This window comes from Indicator indicator, chromosome 2 (genome assembly GCF_027791375.1).
Source record: "Indicator indicator isolate 239-I01 chromosome 2, UM_Iind_1.1, whole genome shotgun sequence".
Lineage (NCBI taxonomy): Eukaryota > Metazoa > Chordata > Aves > Piciformes > Indicatoridae > Indicator > Indicator indicator.
The window spans coordinates 39,998,805-40,018,523 of NC_072011.1; the positions used below are offsets into that span (position 1 = coordinate 39,998,805).

Genomic DNA, 19,719 nt, shown 5'->3' on the forward strand with positions numbered 1-19,719 from the left:
AAAGCACTACTCGCAAAAGAGCACTACCGAAACAGCACGTTCAGAAGCCAGCAATCGGTAGGGATTATCTCTGAGCTGCAGCCCCAAACCGCCCCTCATCGCATCTGTGCCCTGCCAATGCGCATCTGCTCCATCCCTGCGAACGGACCCGAGAACGGACACTAACGGCACCGGGGAGAGACCCTTGAAGGAGGGTGAGGGAAAGGAAGGAAGCCGCCTGGGAGGCGACGGCCACTAGCCGACTGAAGACGCAGAGGCCGAGTGACGACGTCACATCTCAGAAAGAGCGGCGGTGTAACCGGCACAGCGCCCCGCAGCACCCTGCGCCCTTGCCCCTCCCACCGGTCGGGTCACGCTCTTCCAATCAGGAGGAGCTTTACACCGGAGCGGCAGTGATCTCACTGTCAGGGCCAGAGCAGGGGAGCCAGCAAACATTGGCCCTGCAAAAGCTAATCACGCTGCGCCTTGCAAGCAGCCAATCGGAGAGAAGGTGTCGTTTGTTGTTGCCCCGTGAGGCGGCTGCGCTGTGGGTTTTGTGTGCTGGCTGCTGTTATAGGAAGCATCTGCGAAGGCTCAAGGCCCTGGTGCCTGCTGGCCTTTAGCTGCTGTCACCGGCCCTTCGGTCCCCGCGGAGGGCGGGGAGATGCAGCCCCCGGGCTCTCAGCAGCCGCCGCTCTATGCGCCGAGCAACGGGGACTTCACCTTTGTCTCCTCGGCAGACGCCGAAGGTGAGCGCTGTGCCGTGGCTGGGGCCGCTCGCACTTTCCCGAGAGACGGACTCGATCGGACTCCCGGGGAGCGGCCAGTTTCTGTGCCGTTGAGATAAAAATTCCCTTCCTTGCTCTCCGCCTGCCGCCCCCGCGGTTGGTGGCGTGGCTGGAGGCGGAGCAGGGTGGCTGCGACAGCCGCTACTCTCGGGCCAGGGACCCGGTGCTTCGCTGCATCAGGGTGCTGGGAGCATTGCTTGACGCGGATTCGAGAAGCCGCGTACGACAGCGGCGTGGCAGCGCCGGCCGTGGTGCTTCGTTTCTCAGGTTCTCTGAAAGCCCTCATGGAGGTCTTGCCTGGCGGCCTGACATAATTTTGACAAGCCCTGTCATAGACCAGTCTTCTTTCCCACGTTGCTGGAAGCAGTTTTCTGTTGAAGATTGTACCATATTTCCCATTAATTGTAATTCTGTGCCAAAGTCTCTGTGCTGTGTCCTAGTTCAGTACAGTAATGAGAGGGTAAAAACAAGTCCCGTGTGTACTCAGGGTGAAGTGTGGCCTGCTGCTGAACTGCTGCACAAATACTTCTGACGTGCCAGCATGAAATGGAAATCTGCCTTCAGACTGTGAGAAAACATACAAGAGCCAGGCTTGTGACAAGTTATTTTGATGGCGAGTTACCTTTCGAGCTCGTTTAAACAACTAACATTGTATTTTATGTGTGTATTTGGTTACTGTTGTAATTGTGCATGGGGCAGGAAATCATGTAAATCTTGAGTCCTGTGCCCCACCCTGGAAAAGAGTTACTGAAGTGGAAAAACTACTGTAAAATACCTGTTCTTTGGTAAATTTCACAGTCCTTCTGAGAGAGAGTACTAATCAACAGGAATTATCTTGGCAGTGGCTTTTTTTTGTTGTGTTTGTGTGTGAGTGTGTTGGGTATTTGGTTTGTTTGTGGTTTGGTTGGTTGGGTTTTGTTGTTACTGTTGTTCTTCACCTTGGCCTGAAAAAAGGAGTGTATCTCTGAATGGAAGCACCCTGAATTCCCACTGAAGTACTTACTGTGCAATACAGAACCCAATTCAATACAGCCACTTTCTCCAGTAGGATATTGAACTGCAATTGACTGGATGTTTTATGAACACGGGTAAGATTCTGCATAGACCTACCCTAACAAAGGAAAACATAAGCAAAGTTAACCAGCTTGGTATTTCTAAATTAAAATACTACACATTGCACTCTACTTTCTGTTTGCTTCCCAAATCTAATCCATATGAAAATCAGCAACATAAGATGTTTTATCTTCTAATCTTATTTCCATGAAAGGTAGGAACCGTTTGTGGGAAAGAATGCTGGAGACAGGTGTTCTCAGTTAAGAGGACAGATAAGGTACAAAGAACAGATCATTTGGTTGTTGTTTTGTTGTGTTTTTTCTTTTTTTTTTCTTGTACCGCTTGCTTAAAATTGAGGGTAAAAGGCTGTTTTGAAATCTTTTTTTCCACAATGACTGTTCAAATGAAGTGCATGAGATATCTTGGGTTTGCTTCTCTGATGTTCTTGCCTAAGCCAGTTGCAATGAAGGCACCCTAACTCTCAGAAGCAAGCATCAGAAACATAATTTCTTGTCAGATTCCTCAGCACTCTTTTGATCTGGTGCTAACCATTCAAAGTAGTCTGTAGAAGAGGAGATGGTGGATTTGTTTTCCTTGGTGTCTGTAGCTTTAGGTCTTGCAAAATGGATTTACTACTGCTTGTGTCTAGTGAAAATATTTTGTGTGTACCTATACTGACAGGAGCAAAGAGAAATTCCTTCAAATTACAGTGATCTTTACAAGGATCCTGCTCAGGTGATGTTCCAAGAGTCAAAACAATGGATCATTAACTCTCATGATTATGAAACAGCTGAAAACCATTTATCAGAGAGCTTAAATTTAATCTTGAGTGGCCTCGCAAGGTGATTAGGGAAGAGACTGAGTGGTCAGTGGACACTTCAGATGTGCTGGCTGAAGACTCTGTAAGATCTGGCACTGTACTAGTTTTGTTTCCATAAAAATACGCTGCATTTTGATAGAAGATGTTGCAAATGTAATCTACAAATATGGCTTGACTTTCTTCCTGAGTATGTGTTTCAGAAATGTTTCGCTGTGTGCTATAACTAAGTGTTCTGGGAAATTTGTGCCTAGGAACACTTCTGTGTGGGGAAAAACCCCACAACAACGGAAACTGAGACTTCCTTTGAAGTGATAGCGTTTGAGGAAAGAGTTTTCTCGATGTATTTGCCATAAGCTTTGTGCAAAAAATTTACATATTTGGATTTTTCTTTTTTGGCAAATAATGGAAATTGATTTCCTAAAGGAATAATTATTCCCCTCTTCTATTTTTTTCTTTCTTCAAATTGCTTTGTTTATTTTCAGTTACTATTTTGTGGTTTTCATCTGTATATAGCTGAATACAATGAGATAATACAACTAACATTCGTTGGTGATTTTGACACAGCCCAAATGTACATAAGTTGATCTTTGTTTTGTTTAGTCCTATGGCAGAGCAAGATCATAATATATTGAAGAGAGCTCCTTGCTATCTCTTTGTGTTGACTGGAGTCAAAGAACCTGTGATTGTATTCTTTTTCTAACATTTTCACCTATATTAAAGGTGGGCTGCAAATTAAGGCATCCCCTAACGTTTTCCTGTCATGAAAACTTTGACATAAAAGCAGAGAATGGTTTTGGCCGAAGCAATGCCGCTGTGCAGAAATGGACTACAAGAGAAATATAGTATAGTCAGCAAAAAAATGGTAAACTATACACAACTTACAGTGTGATGGAACTTTCATTAGTTAACTCTTTTCATGCTTTTAAATGCTTAATGATAAAGTAGAAATTGAAGCCTTTCTGTTATGCCATCATATTGTGTTACCAAAACAATAGTTCCATCCAGAAGCTAAAACTTGGTAATTTGAGACCAATACTAATATTGTTACTATTGCGTTAAAGCCAGAAGTACCTTTTAAAGTTATGTTATCTGTTAAAGTATAGTATTATTATATAATTATGGTGACGATCAGCACATTTGGCTTTATATGTCTGTTGTTTATTTTGCAGTACTTCTGAAATCAAATGGCTTTTGGCAAGACGTAGAAAGGTGTATCTTTCTCTCCCTTTTTCTTTAAGATCTTAGTGGCTCTATAACAACTCCAGATGTTAAACTAAATCTTGGAGGAGAATTCATCAAAGAATCTACTGCAACTACATTCCTAAGACAGAGAGGATATGGCTGGCTTCTGGAAGTGGAAGATGATGACCCAGAAGATAACAAACCACTCCTGTATGTTGTAATTACTTTTGGGTATCTATCTTTATTATCTGTGTAGGGAAAACAAAAATCTTGTGCCTCTCATTGTCCCACAGTGTTTTGCTGTGACTAGAATTCTGTGACAAATTATTTGATCAGTGAGTGTTTTCTGGTATAGGAATGAAAACAGTGCTTATCATTTTGATGGAGGAAGGAAGGAGAAAGTAAAATCCTATTGTATGAATATGAAGGTTTTATGACTTTCTTGCTCTTAAATGTTGATCTTGTAATGGTTCAAAAACGGTTTAAATTATTAGATTGTATTCTTTATATCTCTTGTGCTGATGTTGCAAGTTTCTTAATGCTGTTAAAGAATCAAAGGTGAAGGCAATTCTGGGGAAAGATTGATGTGAAGTAAATCTAAGCAAATACTGTAAGTTACTCTGACTTAATTGTGAACCGTGCTTCTTACAATAGGAATACTAGAAGCAAGGTGGCACAAACTTTATAATCCTGGATAATATCGTATATTATAAAGCTAGATTAAAAGGGTGTTAGTGTTCAAAGACAAAAATGTTGTTAAAACTGAATCTCTGCGGCCCTTGTTCTTTTCACAGAAATATGTTTGGCTAAAGAGGGTTTGTTCTTAAGGTTACTACACTGTGAGTCACTGTGAGGCTGGGTCTTAGGAACTTTTTTCTCAGTGTCTCAGTGTTTTCCTGTTAAAAATAACAATGCTTTTAAAAATTGAGTAAGCAAGAAAATACTCTGGAGAACTTGAATGAGTGTGTTGGGAGAGAACAGACGTCTGGAGAGCTTATTAATGGTACTGCTACTTGAAAAGTACTTTAAAGTGTGCAGAAGTGGCTCATTGTGTCAGTTGTTCTGTAAATCTCTAACTTTTAGTTAATAAACCTAATGGTGTACTGAGATGTCAACTTAGGAATTCCCTGTGTTGTGTAACCTTTTATACTACAAAACCCAAGTTTGATTCAAGGAGAGATGCGGATAGCTGGAGGTGAGGAGAAAAGGCCAGGGATATGATAAGTTTGTGGCAAACAGGATAAATATAATCATCCTAACAGAGAAGACCTTAATCTGATTTTCATGTACCTTTTTTAATGCATTTCTCTTTATTCCCAGAACATGGGTTCTAATAAAGCTTTGTAACCTGAATCCTACTAAGAATTAGAAAACCAGTCTCCAGCAAAGGGAAGTTCACCAAGGCATTTTGTTTAATAGAGAGGTTATTTTTCAGTTCTTGATGGTTTGCCTTAATACAGACACTTGTTCCTGATTACAGCTGTCATCACTTCTTAGGTGGGGTAACAGTCAGCTTTATGTGGAAGACAATTTATTCACATGAGAAACGGTCAGAAGCTCTGCATGATAATAAATAATTATTTCTGGGAAGGAACTATTTGTGTTACACAGTTTCCAGAGTAAAATCTAGGAGTGCTGCATCCTGTTCAGATAAATGGATGAAAACAGCTGCTTCTAGTCTACTCCCTAGATTCAGGGATGTGTTAAAGAACAGTTCTTGTTGTGTAGTCACAGGTTAGTAATACTGATTCTGAAATAGCTTCAGTAATAGCAATCCCAGAATTGCTTTGGGGGACACAGGATCACAGGATGTTAGGGGTTGGAAGGGACCGCCGGAGAGTACAGAATCAATCAGCTTGGAAGAGGCTTCCAACATTATCGAGTCCAATCGGTCAGCCAACTCTAATCAACTAGACCATGGCACTAAGTCCCTCATCCAGTTTTTCTTAAACTCCTTTAGGGATGCTGGCCCCACCACCTCCCAGGACAGCCTATGCCAATGGGCTTCTTTCTAAGACCAAGCTTACACTTGCCCCTGCACAGCTTGAGACTGTGTCCTCTCATTCTGTTGCTGGTTACCTGGGAGAAGAGACCAACCTCCACCTGGCTGCAACCTCCATTCAGGTTCTTGTAGGCATCAATAAGGTCTCCCCTGGGCCTCCTCTTCTCCAGGCTAAACAACCCCAGCTCCCTCAGTCACTTCTCATAGGGCTTGTGTTCCAGATCCTCACCAGCTTTGTTGCCCTTCTCTGGACATGTTCAAGCAACTCAACATCCTCCTTAAACTAAAGGGCCCAGAACTGGACACTACCCAAGGTGTGGCCTAACCAGTGCTGAGTACAGGGGCAGAATGACTTCCCTGCTCCTGCTGGCCACAGTAGTCCTGATACAGGCCAGGATGCTACTGGCCTTGGCCACCTGGGCACACTGCTGGGTCATGTTCAGCCTACTGTCAACTCGTACCCCCAGGTCCATTTCTGCCTGGCTGCTTTCCAGCCCTTCTGTGGCATCCAGATGGGTCTTCAAAGTCTCCAGAGTAGGAGATGCCACAACCTCTCTGGAGAGCCTGTTCCAGTGCTCTGTGACCCTCACAGTGAAGAAGTTCCTCCTCCTCTTGAGGTGGAACCTTCTGTGCTGTAGTTTATATCCATTACCCCTTGTCTTATCACAGCGTATAACTGAGAAGAGCCTGTCCATGCCCTCAGATATTTATAAACATTTATCAAATTCCCTCTCAGTCCTCTTTTCCAGACTAAAAAGCTTCAGGTCTTTCAGCCTCTCTTCACAGGGTACATGCTCCAGTCCCTTAATCATCTCCATAGCCCTCTCTTAGACTGTCTCCAGTAGATGCCTGTCTCTCTTGAACTGGAGAGCCCAAAACTGGCTGCAATATTCCAGGTGAGGTCTTGGGAGTACAGAGTAGAGGTGGGGGAGAGCCTCCCATGATCTGCTGGACACACTCCTTTTAATGCACCATAGGATACCATTGGCCCTCTTGACGACAAGGGCACATTGCTGTCCCATGGATAACTGGTTATCGACCAGGACTCCCAGGTCCTTTTCCAAGGGGCTGCTCTCTAGCAGGTCACCTCCTAACCTGTCCTGGTGCAGTTTATTATTCCTTCCCAGATGCAGGGCTCTGCACTCATCCTTGTGGAACCTCATTAGGTTCCTTTTTGCCCAGCTCTCCAGTCTGTCCAAGTCTCGCTCAATGAGCTTAATTTACTTATTTTAAAGACAAATTGTGATGAAATATGTCTTTGCATTTATTCAGGTTTTCTGAGGAAAAAGCCATGAATCATAGCCTTGTACAAAACTTTCTGAAATGGATTTAGGATATGAATCTACGTTTTTCTCCACTACGTTCTTAAATGTAGAGCAAAGGGATATCTGCCAAATGTCTCTTGCAACCCTTTGGAGCTCCTTGGCCATGACTGCATAAGGCACTAACGTACAGTTCTGTCTTATGGTTCCACACACAAACTTAAAAAAGCAGAATTGCAAATTATTTCCCAGTATGCTGGGACAACCAGCACAAGATGTTAAGTCTCCTATGCAGAAGAGTCTTCTGATCAATTTTTAGCTGCTTACAGATGGCTTGTAGCAGGGAGCAGAGAAGGCAACTAGAGAACAGGAAGATCTGTTGACAGAATGTATTGCCGGTTTAATTAGTTTTTATTTATTTTTACCCATATTGGAAACAATTCAGTAGTAATTAAAAAATTGGCATAAACTGGTTGGCTGAAAACTACTGTTGTTGAAGCAAGACAAAGCCCATTTTATTTAAAAATAAATGTATTTTGAATGATTTAGGATTAGTATATGCAAAGGTATTAGTTATAGAGTCTGAAACAAAATGTTTCTGTAATAAGTGCAGTCATGGCAAACTTCTCAGCACAGAAATACACAGGTATCTTACTTTTATGTATCCATGTCTTTGACTTTTAAGGAGTTACAATGGTATGAATGTTTTGTTCCTGCATGTCAGAAAATAGATTTACTGTCTTAATATAGACTGTTAGGGTATGTTTTCTATTCTTAGTCATGTAATTGATTTTTTAATAGTTAAACATGTCTAACTCTATCAGACCAGTTACTGAATGTGGGATGAAGATAACAGTGTTGCTCTGGATGAACTCTTCCCTGTGCTTGTCATGGCTTTAGAACACCTTAATGTGTGACAGGAGACTTGCTCTATAAACCTACTGTTTGCTGCCCTGCTTACTATTTTTGTGCTCTGTTTCATTCCTGTGGTGTATAGTAATACTCTTTTGCTTTGCAATTCCAGAGAGGAACTTGACATTGATCTGAAGGATATTTACTACAAAATCCGATGTGTGTTGATGCCTATGCCATCTCTTGGGTTTAATAGGCAGGTAGTAAGAGACAATCCAGACTTTTGGGGTCCTCTGGCAGTTGTCCTCTTCTTCTCAATGATTTCATTATATGGACAATTTAAGGTGGGTAAAAACCTTCTACCTAAAAATAAATCTAAACTAAATTTGGGAACCTGATTGCTAGGCAATTTGTATTCTTGGATAGATTCTTCTTCACATATTAAGGCAGAGCATTCCAAATGCAGTTTCTCAAGTTAATATGTAGCAAGACAGGAAGAAGAAATGTATTCAGTAGCTCACAGAAAAGTTAATTATGAAAAAATGTCACATTTGGTTTTTATACAGTAAAACAAAGGAAAGATGTGGTTTCTAAAGGAAACAGATTGATACTAAGGAGTTTATAGATCTATTGGTGCAGCTTTCCGTTTTAATTATGACCTTTAATTAACATGCTTTTGATTACTAAAGAAATGTTACTGAAGAACATTTGTTTGGATGCCATGAATTTTAATTTCCTGGCAAGTAAAACTGCTTTTAAAATTCATACTCTGTCACTGATGTTACCTGATATATTTATTCTTCATTAGTGCCATTTGCTATATTGTCCTCCCTGCTGAACTGCAATCAAATAGACAGACTTTTTCCTTTTTTAATTCCAGGGTAAATAACTGTTCAGGGGCATTGTGCAGATTTAATTTGCGTCCATAAATACCATTTGTTTTTTTCTTCACATTTAGATTGAAATGGAGTAATGGTATCATTTATAGTCACAATTTGAATGTGAGCCTATGTGATGCTGTTTCAGAAATCTTTGTGTGTAATTAGAGTTGTTTTAAATACAATGTAGCATAGCAGTAAGTCATACCTGAAGTAGCAGAATATGTTTATGCAAAGATTTTTTGTGAATGGTGAGATAAAAGCATGCCCTTTGTGACCTCTGGCTTCCATATGGGGTACAAAATGCTGCATCAGAATTCACTCTATTTTGTTTTTTATGTGACTTGACATGAGTAGACTAAACCACTGTTTTATTCAAGTCACCTGGGTGGGCTACTTACCTGTCTCCTAGGGAAATCAAGGACCATTCCTTGATCCCATGACAGAAAAATGACCTTCTGTAGTTTGCATACCTGCTGTACATGAACAGTAGGTCTCATGTTTCTTGGAAATGGTGGATTTACCATGCCAATATAAGAGTACTATGTATGTGTAGGGGGGAAAGCTAGTAGCTAGCAAGAGGGTGACTGACAGCAGATAGATTGGATGAACTGAATGGTGAGCTGTAAGATGGAGAGAAATGAGCATTCCTACTCTTAGACTTTAATCTGGTCCTCTTCTTTTAGATAGTGAAAGAAAGAAGGATGTAAAAGGCAGGCATGTGCTATTTTCAAATGGCATAAAGCCATTTTTCTTTTTTATTTTTAGTAGTGCTGTGATTTTTATCTGGTGCTCCCCTATTGGATTTTTATCTGGTGCTCCCCTTCTGGGAATCTGGAACTTTTAATTAAGCAAAATATTATGTACTAACTTAAGTTCAGACATTGTACATTTGGAAATAACAGAGATTGGACTGATAGCATTGTTCCCTACCAAAAACATATTTCAAAAGGAAGACCTTCACTTACAATCATTCTACTGGCTCAGCTACAAGAATAGCTAAGTTACTTTAAATGTTCTGTTAAGCCAGAGAATGACTCAAGATTTCTTCTTCAAGACATCTTAAGAGCAGAGCAATGAAAGAAGCAATAAAAAATTACAAACTTTGTACCAGGACTTTGGGGTTGTGTATTAAGGTGTATTCATCAGCAAGTTCTACTGGGAGTTAAAGTCCTATGTTGTCTTCTGAGCATTTTCAGTTTTAGTAAAGAATAAAGGGGCATCTTTAAAGAAATAGAATTCCAGCACCTTGTGTTGGTTGGATTGACCTTTGAAAACATCTGAGTCCACACTTTGTAATGAGCAGGATGTGAAGACATTTAGCGAGGGTGGTCTTAGCTCTGAACTGTTTTCTACTTTGCTACAATATTGTAATACTTACAAAACACATTGCATGTGTATTCCATGTTCACCAAATTTACAATTAATGCGATTCTGTTAACCTAACTTCTGAATTTTTTCAGAATTTGCATTGTGGTACTTAGTAAAGCTATTCTTGCTGCAGTTCAGAATTCAATTTTGGATAATAAAAGCTTTGCAGTGAAAATTATTAATATAAATGAGTTTTTCTTTCTTGCAATGAAAATGATTAAATGAATTGTTCTTTGTCTCTTAAGGTCGTTTCTTGGATTATAACTATTTGGATATTTGGATCCTTGACAATTTTTTTACTGGCCAGGGTTCTTGGAGGAGAAGTAAGTACCTGCACGTTAAAAGGACATACAGGGAGCTAATGTAAAGTCTATTGGCTACATTTTTCAGTACTAATTAGGTTTTCTTGGCGCTTGGTTTTGGACCTTTTAGCCAACTAAGAATGTGTGCAGTTGGTAATTGCAACATCTATATTTCAGGTTCTTGGCCTCCAAAGTGTGAAATACAGAGATGGTCAGCTAATCTTTGTGTGATGGATAGCATGCTGGATGTGATAGAAAAAAAATGGAAATTTGTACTGTGAATCCCAGAAATTTTATCAGCTGCCTGTAATCCAGAACTGAAGTCCATCCTTGAGGGACAAGTGCTTTCAATTTTTTTGTCACCAAGATGAATGGGACCCTTTTTTCTCCTTTGCGTTGATGCCCTTTATTTAAATTCTTTTTTAATGGGGCTAACAGCAGTTGAATGATGTACTTCTGGCTGGAGCACCTACTAGTTGTTAGTTTTCATCCTTGTCCTGAGGCATTTCAAATGCATTAAAGGATGACAGCACATATTCTTCAGTTTCAAAGGCAGTTGAACATCTGACCTACATCCCTCCCTTCAGCTGTTTTCACCAGTAGGGTTGGAAAAACTTTGAGCTGTTTACTAAGTGATTGAGGTGTAAATGAAGGACTACTTGCAGCAAGGCCTACAGACAGCTACAGCAGAACAATCAGGAAGGTAGAAACTTCTTTAAATGGATCAGCAGCATAAAATGCATTGAACTGTGTTGTGGAGAGTTAAATATTCAGGGATAGTTGATTTTTGTATTTTCACTGTGCATCGTGCATTAATGAACTAGTTGCAGACTTCTTACGTTTACATTTACTTCAGGTTTTTTTAGATTTTCCTTTCAATCATAATTGCCAGAGAGATGCCTTCCGTGAACACTGTTTTGAAAGAAAAAGCTTTTATAAATGTGATTGCATAGAACTGCATGTGAGAGTCTTTCGAATGCTCCTGTATCAATCTGTTTTGTGGCTCAAAGTGTGACATTATCAGAATGTATAACTGTGGAGAGAGTATAGGTCTGCACAGTTCACTGTGAAGGATCAATGGTCATGAGATTGCTTTCTAGATGGTCCCTCGTCTCACCACTAATCTCTCTATTAAATCCAAACAGCGTAGCTGAGGCCAGGAATATTTCAGACTGTAGGGAAGTAGGGGAACAAGTAGGGGAAGATCTGATGTCAATGTGAAAAGTTTATGGAAATACTTTGAACACATCTGTCTAAGATAGTCATAATAAATTTATACTGGAAATCAAAAGATCTCTGTGCTTAGAGGGATCGAATCAAGTTCTAAGTCTTCCGCTGATGCCATAAGAATTCATGTATGTTACGTATTTATATATAAATGGATACAAGTATGTTAATGCAGAAAATAGTATCTTTGCTACTTGTGACAGCCAGGACTACAGCTGATGACTGAAAGGTCTGTTGCAGTTTTGCGCTCCTGGGTGTCATATGTACGCTCCATGGAGAGCGGCAGTCAAACCACTTAAGGCGGAACATGAAAATATGAGGGGTGGGTGAAATTACATATTTTAACCTGTGTAAACACCTCCATTAGAAATTACAAAGTCATTTACAGTGTTAAAAAAAGACAGCCTATTTCTAGGAGAACTGAATGGTTAATGACAAAATTCTAGAGGGTAGCATACAGAAACAATTTTCATACTAGTAAGCTTACCTAGCTGAAATTTCATGAATACCTCATTATCATCACTGTTTATACTGTTATAACAAGATCAAATTGTATTTGGTGACAAAGATCGAGTACTAAAAGCTTGTTTTTATGTGCTTGACAATTTCAGGTTGCTTATGGCCAAGTTCTTGGTGTGATAGGATATTCCCTACTTCCCCTCATTGTCATAGCACCTGTACTTTTGGTGGTTGGATCATTTGAAGTTGTTTCTACCCTAATAAAAGTAAGTTAAATAGAATCGTGAGAACTGTTTATTGTTAATTTTACGTCGCTCTCCTAACACTTAAGTTCTGTTCAGGACAACATCACGATGTCAGAATCTGGTTTAATGGCTATGGTGGTGTTAGGTCCATGGCTGGACTCAATCTTTGAGGTCTTTTCTAGCTGAAACAATTCTATGATACTCAGAACTACAGATGAGCTCTGATCCTTTGTCTAGCATGGTGGACATGACTGCTAAGCAAATTCTGTTTCAAGTGTTTCTTTTGAGTGCTTGGGGATTATAGGTTGCTGTTGCTATAACAACACTTGTTATCAGATTAGTTTCTGTTTAAATATTTTGATGTGCTATATTAGTTGCATTAAAAATAGATAGGATTATCATTTTAAGAATAAGTAAACCTCAAAATGAAGAATCTGAAAATAAGGTGTTCTATCCCATTGCCCATGGTGCAGTTTATTTTTAGTTCCTGCAGCATGAATATGACATTAGTCATTGTTCTGAGACCTTTGCTTAATGGTAGCAGTACAGAGCTTTCAACACCCTTTGCAGAGAAGGTGAGCATTGTTCTGATTTTTACAGATGTGGTATGTAAAGCACAGAGCAAGATTATCTTCCCTGATGCCACCTGCTGTTGGACACCTTTTATGAAACTAGCATTGTCCCTGGTAGATCGCAGAACTACATAATGTTCTAGAATGTTTCCAGTACTACCTGAAACCCTTTTAGGCAGCCTTTGAAATTATTACCGAACTTTTGGGAAGGTTTGCTGAGAAGATTGTTACTAGCTAAGCTGTATGCTTTTTGAGTTCTTGTTCTATTGATTTGATAGATTTCTGTCTGTTTAGCATGTTGGCAAACAGTATGGCAAACAGTATGGTTCTATTTCATTCACTTTAGTTGTATTTCAATTAAAGTGTATAACAAAATCACTGTTTGTGATTTGATAACTTGCAATTACTATTGAATGATAACAGTAAAAAAGCAAATCATTAACTTTCTAGTTAACTAATACGCAACTTGAAAATAAATGTTAATGAAATCTCTCTTACTTGATTACTACTAGCAGTTTTACACTAGCATCAGAGTGAATCTGAGCAATGTTCTTACCTTTGCATCGTTTGTGTGAAAATGTAGGACAAGGCTCATGTGGCCAAAACTGCTTAGGCTGTGTCAGGTACTACTTCTTATGACTTGAGAGCTCTGTTCTTGAGGAAATACATTTCACAGTCCTGAAGTGGAATAGTGAAATTTCAGTCAGTTTTTTCCAGTTGCAGTCAGCAAAGTGAACTACTGAAATAACACACCTTAATTGCTGCAGTGTTTTTTTTCAGTTGTTGTGTTTGGGGTTTTTTGTTGTTGTTGTTTGTTTGTGGTTTTTTTCTTTGTTCTGTTTTGTGTTTTGGTTGTTTTTTTACAATGGGGCTTCAGTTTCTATGACAGAGCTATGTAAAGTTCTTTGCTGGGATTCTATTGTGTCAGCCCTCTTTGGTCTTGTGTTTTGCAGAAGAACAGTAGTTGTACATGCCACTAAATTTAAGTATTTTTCAGTTTGTGGAGGGTTTTTTATTTATTAATGTTCCAGGTGTTGCTCAAGGATAACTATATCTGATTGATTTTTGCTTGTTAGTTTGAGGTTTGAGTCAAGTTCACTGACCTTGAGAGTTTTATTCTTTTTTAAAGTATGCATGCTAACTTATAGAACATAGTGAGTATCTATAAGTAATACTGCTTTCTACCAGTCTTTTAAACTGGTTATTTCCTAACCCTTATTACAAGAATATGGGCATGCTGGAATGTGTCCAGGGAAGGGCCACGAGGATGATCAGAGGGCTGGAGCACCTCTCCTATGAGGACAGACTGAGAGAGTTGGGGCTGTTCAGTCTGGAGAAGAGAAGGCTCTGAGGAGACCTTATTGTGGCCTTCCAGTATCTTAAGGGGGCCTACAAGAAAGCTGTGGAGGGTCTTTTTAGGGTGTCAGGTAGTGATAGAACTAGGGGGAATGGAAAAAAAATAGAAATGGGTAGATTCAGATTGGATGTTAGGAAGAAATTCTTCACTATGAGGGTGGTGGGACACTGGAACAAGTTGCCCAGGGAGGTGGTAGAAACCCCATCCCTTGAGGTTTTTAAGGCCAGGCTGGATGTGGCTCTGAGCAACCTGATCTAGTGTGAGATGTCCCTGCCCATGGCAGAGGGCTTGGAACTAGATGATCCTTGAGGTCCCTTCCAACCCTAACAATTCTGTGATTCTAATACAGTTTTTGATGCAGATTACGTTTTGGCAGGCTTCTCACTGCACCTCAAAAGAATAGGAATGTTACCCTGAGGTGGTAAAGAAAAGCTTATGAGCCAGATGACTCTTGAAATGAAAAATGGTAATTTAACCCTCTAGTATATATTGTAGGAAGAAGAGTCAAGTATAGTAACTTTTGCTTAAAGAAGATGAGGTGGTCAATAGCTGGGGACAGTCAAGGTAGAGACAAAACTTGTTAGTCTAGTGAAGTTTCAAATTACCAGTGTATGTAAGATTATGACTTGCTTTATGGTATCTCTGTGGCTTACATTAGAGAAAATTTACTGTAGATCCTTAGCTGGTCACTTCAGTAAAAATACCTCAAATGAAAATAATGTGCATGTTTCTTAAAAAATTCTCTGAACTTAAATGAAAATGCATAGTATATTCTTTGTGTGTGTGTATTCTTCCACCGAAAATTATTTTGGGGGAATTTTTTAATTATGTTAAGAGATGTGTATCTAGGTATTTGGAGTGGTTTTCTTGTGGTGTCAGCTAAGATTATTTATCTTCTCTTTCAGTTGTTTGGAGTCTTTTGGGCTGCATACAGTGCTGCATCATTACTAGTTGGAGAAGAATTCAAGACCAAGAAACCCCTTCTAATTTATCCAATCTTTTTATTATACATTTATTTTCTGTCCTTGTACACTGGGGTGTGATCTAGTGCAAGATGTGGCCAGAAACTATATTACATTAACTTGCAGACTGATGATGCATAAGATTAAGGGGGCTGGAGATAATACAAGTGACTGTTTTGTATCCAGTTGTCGAGATGTTTTAAGATTGAAGAGTGTATTTGTGTATATTATTTAATGAAGCAATTGTAGCTATATAGATTTGTATCAAAGTTCTAGGTTTGTTTAAGACTCTTCAGATTTTAATTAACAAAATAAAGGAACGTTGTGTTTTATAAAAAAACCACAGCTCAATACCTGTGCCAAAAGCACTAGGACCAGATTACTATATTTGAGGAGAAAAATGAGAAGTAAATTATAACAATCTCCAAGTGCAATTTTTCTTTTCAGCTTAAACACAGCTGGCTTTTTTGACATGGAAAATGCTGTAGATAATATATATTTATGAAACAGTCCTGATTGTTCACAGAATAGTCTGTATAATCAAGACATGAAGATACTACTTTTAATTTAGTGCCTCAATTACCTTGATTTGGCTATTGAGTTTTTATAAATTGCAATTTGTTTTCAAAACATGTATATACTGTGTATTTTGTATCTATGGCTTGTGTGTAACGTAAATACTCCTTGGTTAAGGATGTATATTGGGTTTTTTAAAATGGAAGATACAAGTATTAGAAGTCTTAATTTACTATATCTCTGACCAAAGGAGTAAGATACTTACTGTGTGACATAATAAAAAGGCATATTTAGAAAATAAAATTATTTTACTTTAAAGTACAAATTTACAGAGAAGTGGTTCAACACCTTTCTCAACTGTAGTGCTGGCTTAGTGTTGGAGGAAGAAGGATGATGATCTATCAAATTTGTGTGATCTTTAAACAATGTTATTTTATGATGACAAAATAAAAATGGTTTCCCTAACTATGTTTTGCAACATCTTGCTCTGTCTTTTTGATAGTGTGGTATTCAACATGCATCTGGTTTTCTCCAGTACTATTAATCCCTTGTGAGGAAAAATAAAAAATATTTGTAAGGCCATATTCTCCCCCTACTAAATAAGGCTGAATTACAGCCGAATTACGGCCTTAGTAACAATTACAGCCTTGCCGATTTTGACTATCCAACAATTACATAATAACATGATGACATGTTAAATATTTCCTGTGTACCGTGTTGATTACTTATCATAATGTTTCTTCACAAGGGCATTTGTATTTAGTATTGTCAATTTGATCATAAGTTGTTTTATTTGGTCTTGGGTTGTGGTTTGGTTTTTTTTTTTGTTGTTGTAACAGGAAAAAATGCATTTCCCATGTGCTTTTTTTTAATGCTGCAAATAGAAGTGGACCATGACAAGGTAATAGCAAGGGCTGTCTGATCTCTGAGGGACGTATTTCCTTATTAGCACTGTACATTTTCAGCTTTTTAGTCTGTGTAACTTGCCATTTTGGTAAATAATTTTGCCACTCATTACTTATGACAATTATATATTTACATTTCAACTCTACAAAAATCTTTAGCTTATTCAGTCTGCTTTTCCAGCTGATGCTTCTGTTGGTTTTAAACAGAACTACTTAAAGTTGATATATAAATTGTAATGTAGTACTTTTTCTGCTTTAATGCATTGCAAGCCAAACTGGTGGAGTGATCAGCTTTTCACCAAATTTGACTTCTGCAGAAATGCTGACGGACTTACTGCAAAGTTGTACTAAATCAATTATACTAGCAGTCTAATTCTTGTCTGCAAGTGAGCATTGTGAGCATTCATACCACAAAACAAAAATGAAAAAGGCAAGTTACAGTATATTAAAAAAAACATGTTAGTGCTGGAATCTTCTATGATGATCTGGTCTTACCTCTTTTTTTTTTTATGACATATTTCTTTTGTAACAGAAATACTCAAATAGTATTAGAAGACTCAACCTATACTGTGGAACATGTTAATGTTTAATTGACATCACCACAAACATGGAAGGGCAAGGACACATTTAGGTTACTAGGCTGGCAGAGAGCTTTAAACTTAGTTCTTCTTTGCATAGCTGTTCATTAGATGTCCATAATGGATCCTGTGCATCTGAAATGACTCAGTATCCAGAAGATGAAAGCATGTTGTACTTAATATCCAAATATCTTAATTTCATCTATACTAATGTTTGTGAAATTTATAGTTGCAATTTTAATTCTTTCTTTCCACAGACCTGGTACCTGTGTAGTATACATTGTAGATATGCACTTAACGTAGTACATATTTTGTACACAAATGCAGATTTGCACCTTTGAATCTTAGTATCTCTGGGGTTACCTTCTGCATATGCCATGCCAGAAATACGTAAAACCAGCTCTCAGATGGTTCTGACAGTTTGTAATAACTGTGCATTCAACAAACTCATATTTTTAGATGAGGTACATGTGTAAATACAAGATGTATTTTATAAAAAAAATTTAATTAAACTTGTTTATAGAATGTATGAAGCTCATTTATACTTACTGAATTGAGACATCCATATTTGTTTGTCAATCTTTGAGGCTATAAGTTTCTGTGGTAATGTATACACTACTTCTTTCTGTTAAAATTGGAAACTTGTACATGCATCCAGCAAAAAGGTCCCTTTACATTTCAAGGTAGAGACATGGCTATCATACCCCAATGACGCATGCTCGTTGGACGAGCTGTTTAGAGCTGCTAGACATGTATGGGTCTTTCTCTGTCTTCCATCATTCATGTTATCAGAAAAACTATACCTACATTAAAAGTATATTACATAAACTGTTTTGATGGAAACAACATACAGCCTGAGAGTTGCCTTCAAGTTTTGTCGTTGCTCTTACTTTTAAAACGCTAGGGTCACTTGAAGTGGTGAAGCAAGCTTAAAAGCTGCTTATTGTGCCCAGGACAATTGGATTAGCCTGAGTGGCATACATACCCATGTGGTTTTGGTTGGTTTGTTTTGTTTTTTGTTTTTTCCCCCCATCTTTACACAGAGTAGCCTGTGCTATTTTAGGTGCTTCTAATAAAAAACTCTTCTGTAGGAAACCACACTATATTTGAAACTTCATTATATTTAAGACCATTGGTAGTCTAAAAGCTTTCTCAAATATTTCAGCAGAACCTATCTGTTAAATAACTAACAATGCCTACAGATAGGCTGAGCTATACAAGCTGCGACTGTGTTCCAGTGGGTGAGAAGGGGAAAATCTCAACAAAATATAGGTGGTTTAATCATACTTTTGTCATTTTTGAAACATGGTTAATTCTGCCTCAGAACTTTGCTTTCATGGGTACAATGACTTTGTCCCTGCCTTCCCCCGCCCCGGGGGTGGGGTGGTAGTGGTGCTATGGGGACAATGCCCCCGCCGCCACATCGCGGAGCCATTGTATTTACACAGGGACACACAACGGGAAACAATCCCGCCCACAGAAGGAGGCGGAAGCGGTCCTTCCATCCCGCAAGGGCAGCCTTCTCAAAATCCCAGATTTTTTGTGAAAGCAAGCCCACTCGCGGTTTGATTTCGCGGCTTGGTACCAGAGCTGGAAACAACTTAAATAGGGGCTCGCTTACAACACTCTTCAAGCACAAGAAAAGCGACCTCAGAGCCAGAGAATTAAAAGTAACTGCCCATTCGAGTTTCCCGGGCGGAAAGCGGCAAATGCGCTCGACCGCTTATGGCCCAGTTTTTGTCCGAAGTGGTAACGACACCGCCAGCTACAACAGCTAGGGAAAGAGGGCGGCAAACCTCCCCCTGACGCCCTCGTGTCGGGGCCCGGCGCCCGACACTTTACTGGCGCAACCCAATGCAGGGCAAAGGCCACGCAGGCCAGCGCTAGCACAGCACAGCCTAGTACACCGCAGCCTGGCACGCCGCAGCTCGGGCTTCGCTCCTTGTGGGCCACCCGGGCTTGGCTACATGCAGCGTCTGCGTCTGCCCCCGGGCTGAAGGACGGTTCGTCCCGGCACCGCAATACCCCCGAACACCCCCTCCTCACAAATGCGCAGGACACCCCTGCCGCAAAAGACGTGTGCGCCTTTCCCGCGGCCGCGCCCTCTTGAGGGCGGGTGGGGAGCGGTGAGAAAGAGAAAGATGAGGACACGCGCGCGTGGCTCAGTCCCTCCCCTCTACTTTACCCCCTCCCCGTGACAAGTGGCTGCTCCTTCCTCCCTACCCCGGTCGGCAGTCAGTTCCGCATCCGGCGCGGTTGTGTCACTTCCTGCTTACGCTGGCGCTCTCCCTTTCCCCCTCTTCCCAGACCCGGATGGTGACTGGCGGCGGCGGCGGTTCCAGGGACTGTCAGTGAGTGGCTCCCCTCGGGCCTCTTGTGCTGAGGGCGGTGGCGACAGCGGCCAGGAAG

The 19,719-nt window shown here is 40.0% G+C and overlaps 1 protein-coding gene across 1 annotated transcript; it reads left to right on the top strand.

Moving 5' to 3' along the window:
• Window positions 1–527: 527 nt before the first annotated feature.
• YIPF4 (Yip1 domain family member 4) lies at window positions 528–16,264 on the top strand. The gene is made up of 6 exons (XM_054392634.1): window positions 528–728; window positions 3,879–4,032; window positions 8,111–8,282; window positions 10,433–10,510; window positions 12,328–12,441; window positions 15,255–16,264. Exons 1-6 carry the CDS (start codon window positions 644–646, stop codon window positions 15,390–15,392), a joined length of 741 nt encoding a protein of 246 aa, XP_054248609.1. The 5' UTR covers window positions 528–643; the 3' UTR covers window positions 15,393–16,264.
• The last annotated feature ends 3,455 nt before the right edge of the window (window positions 16,265–19,719 follow it).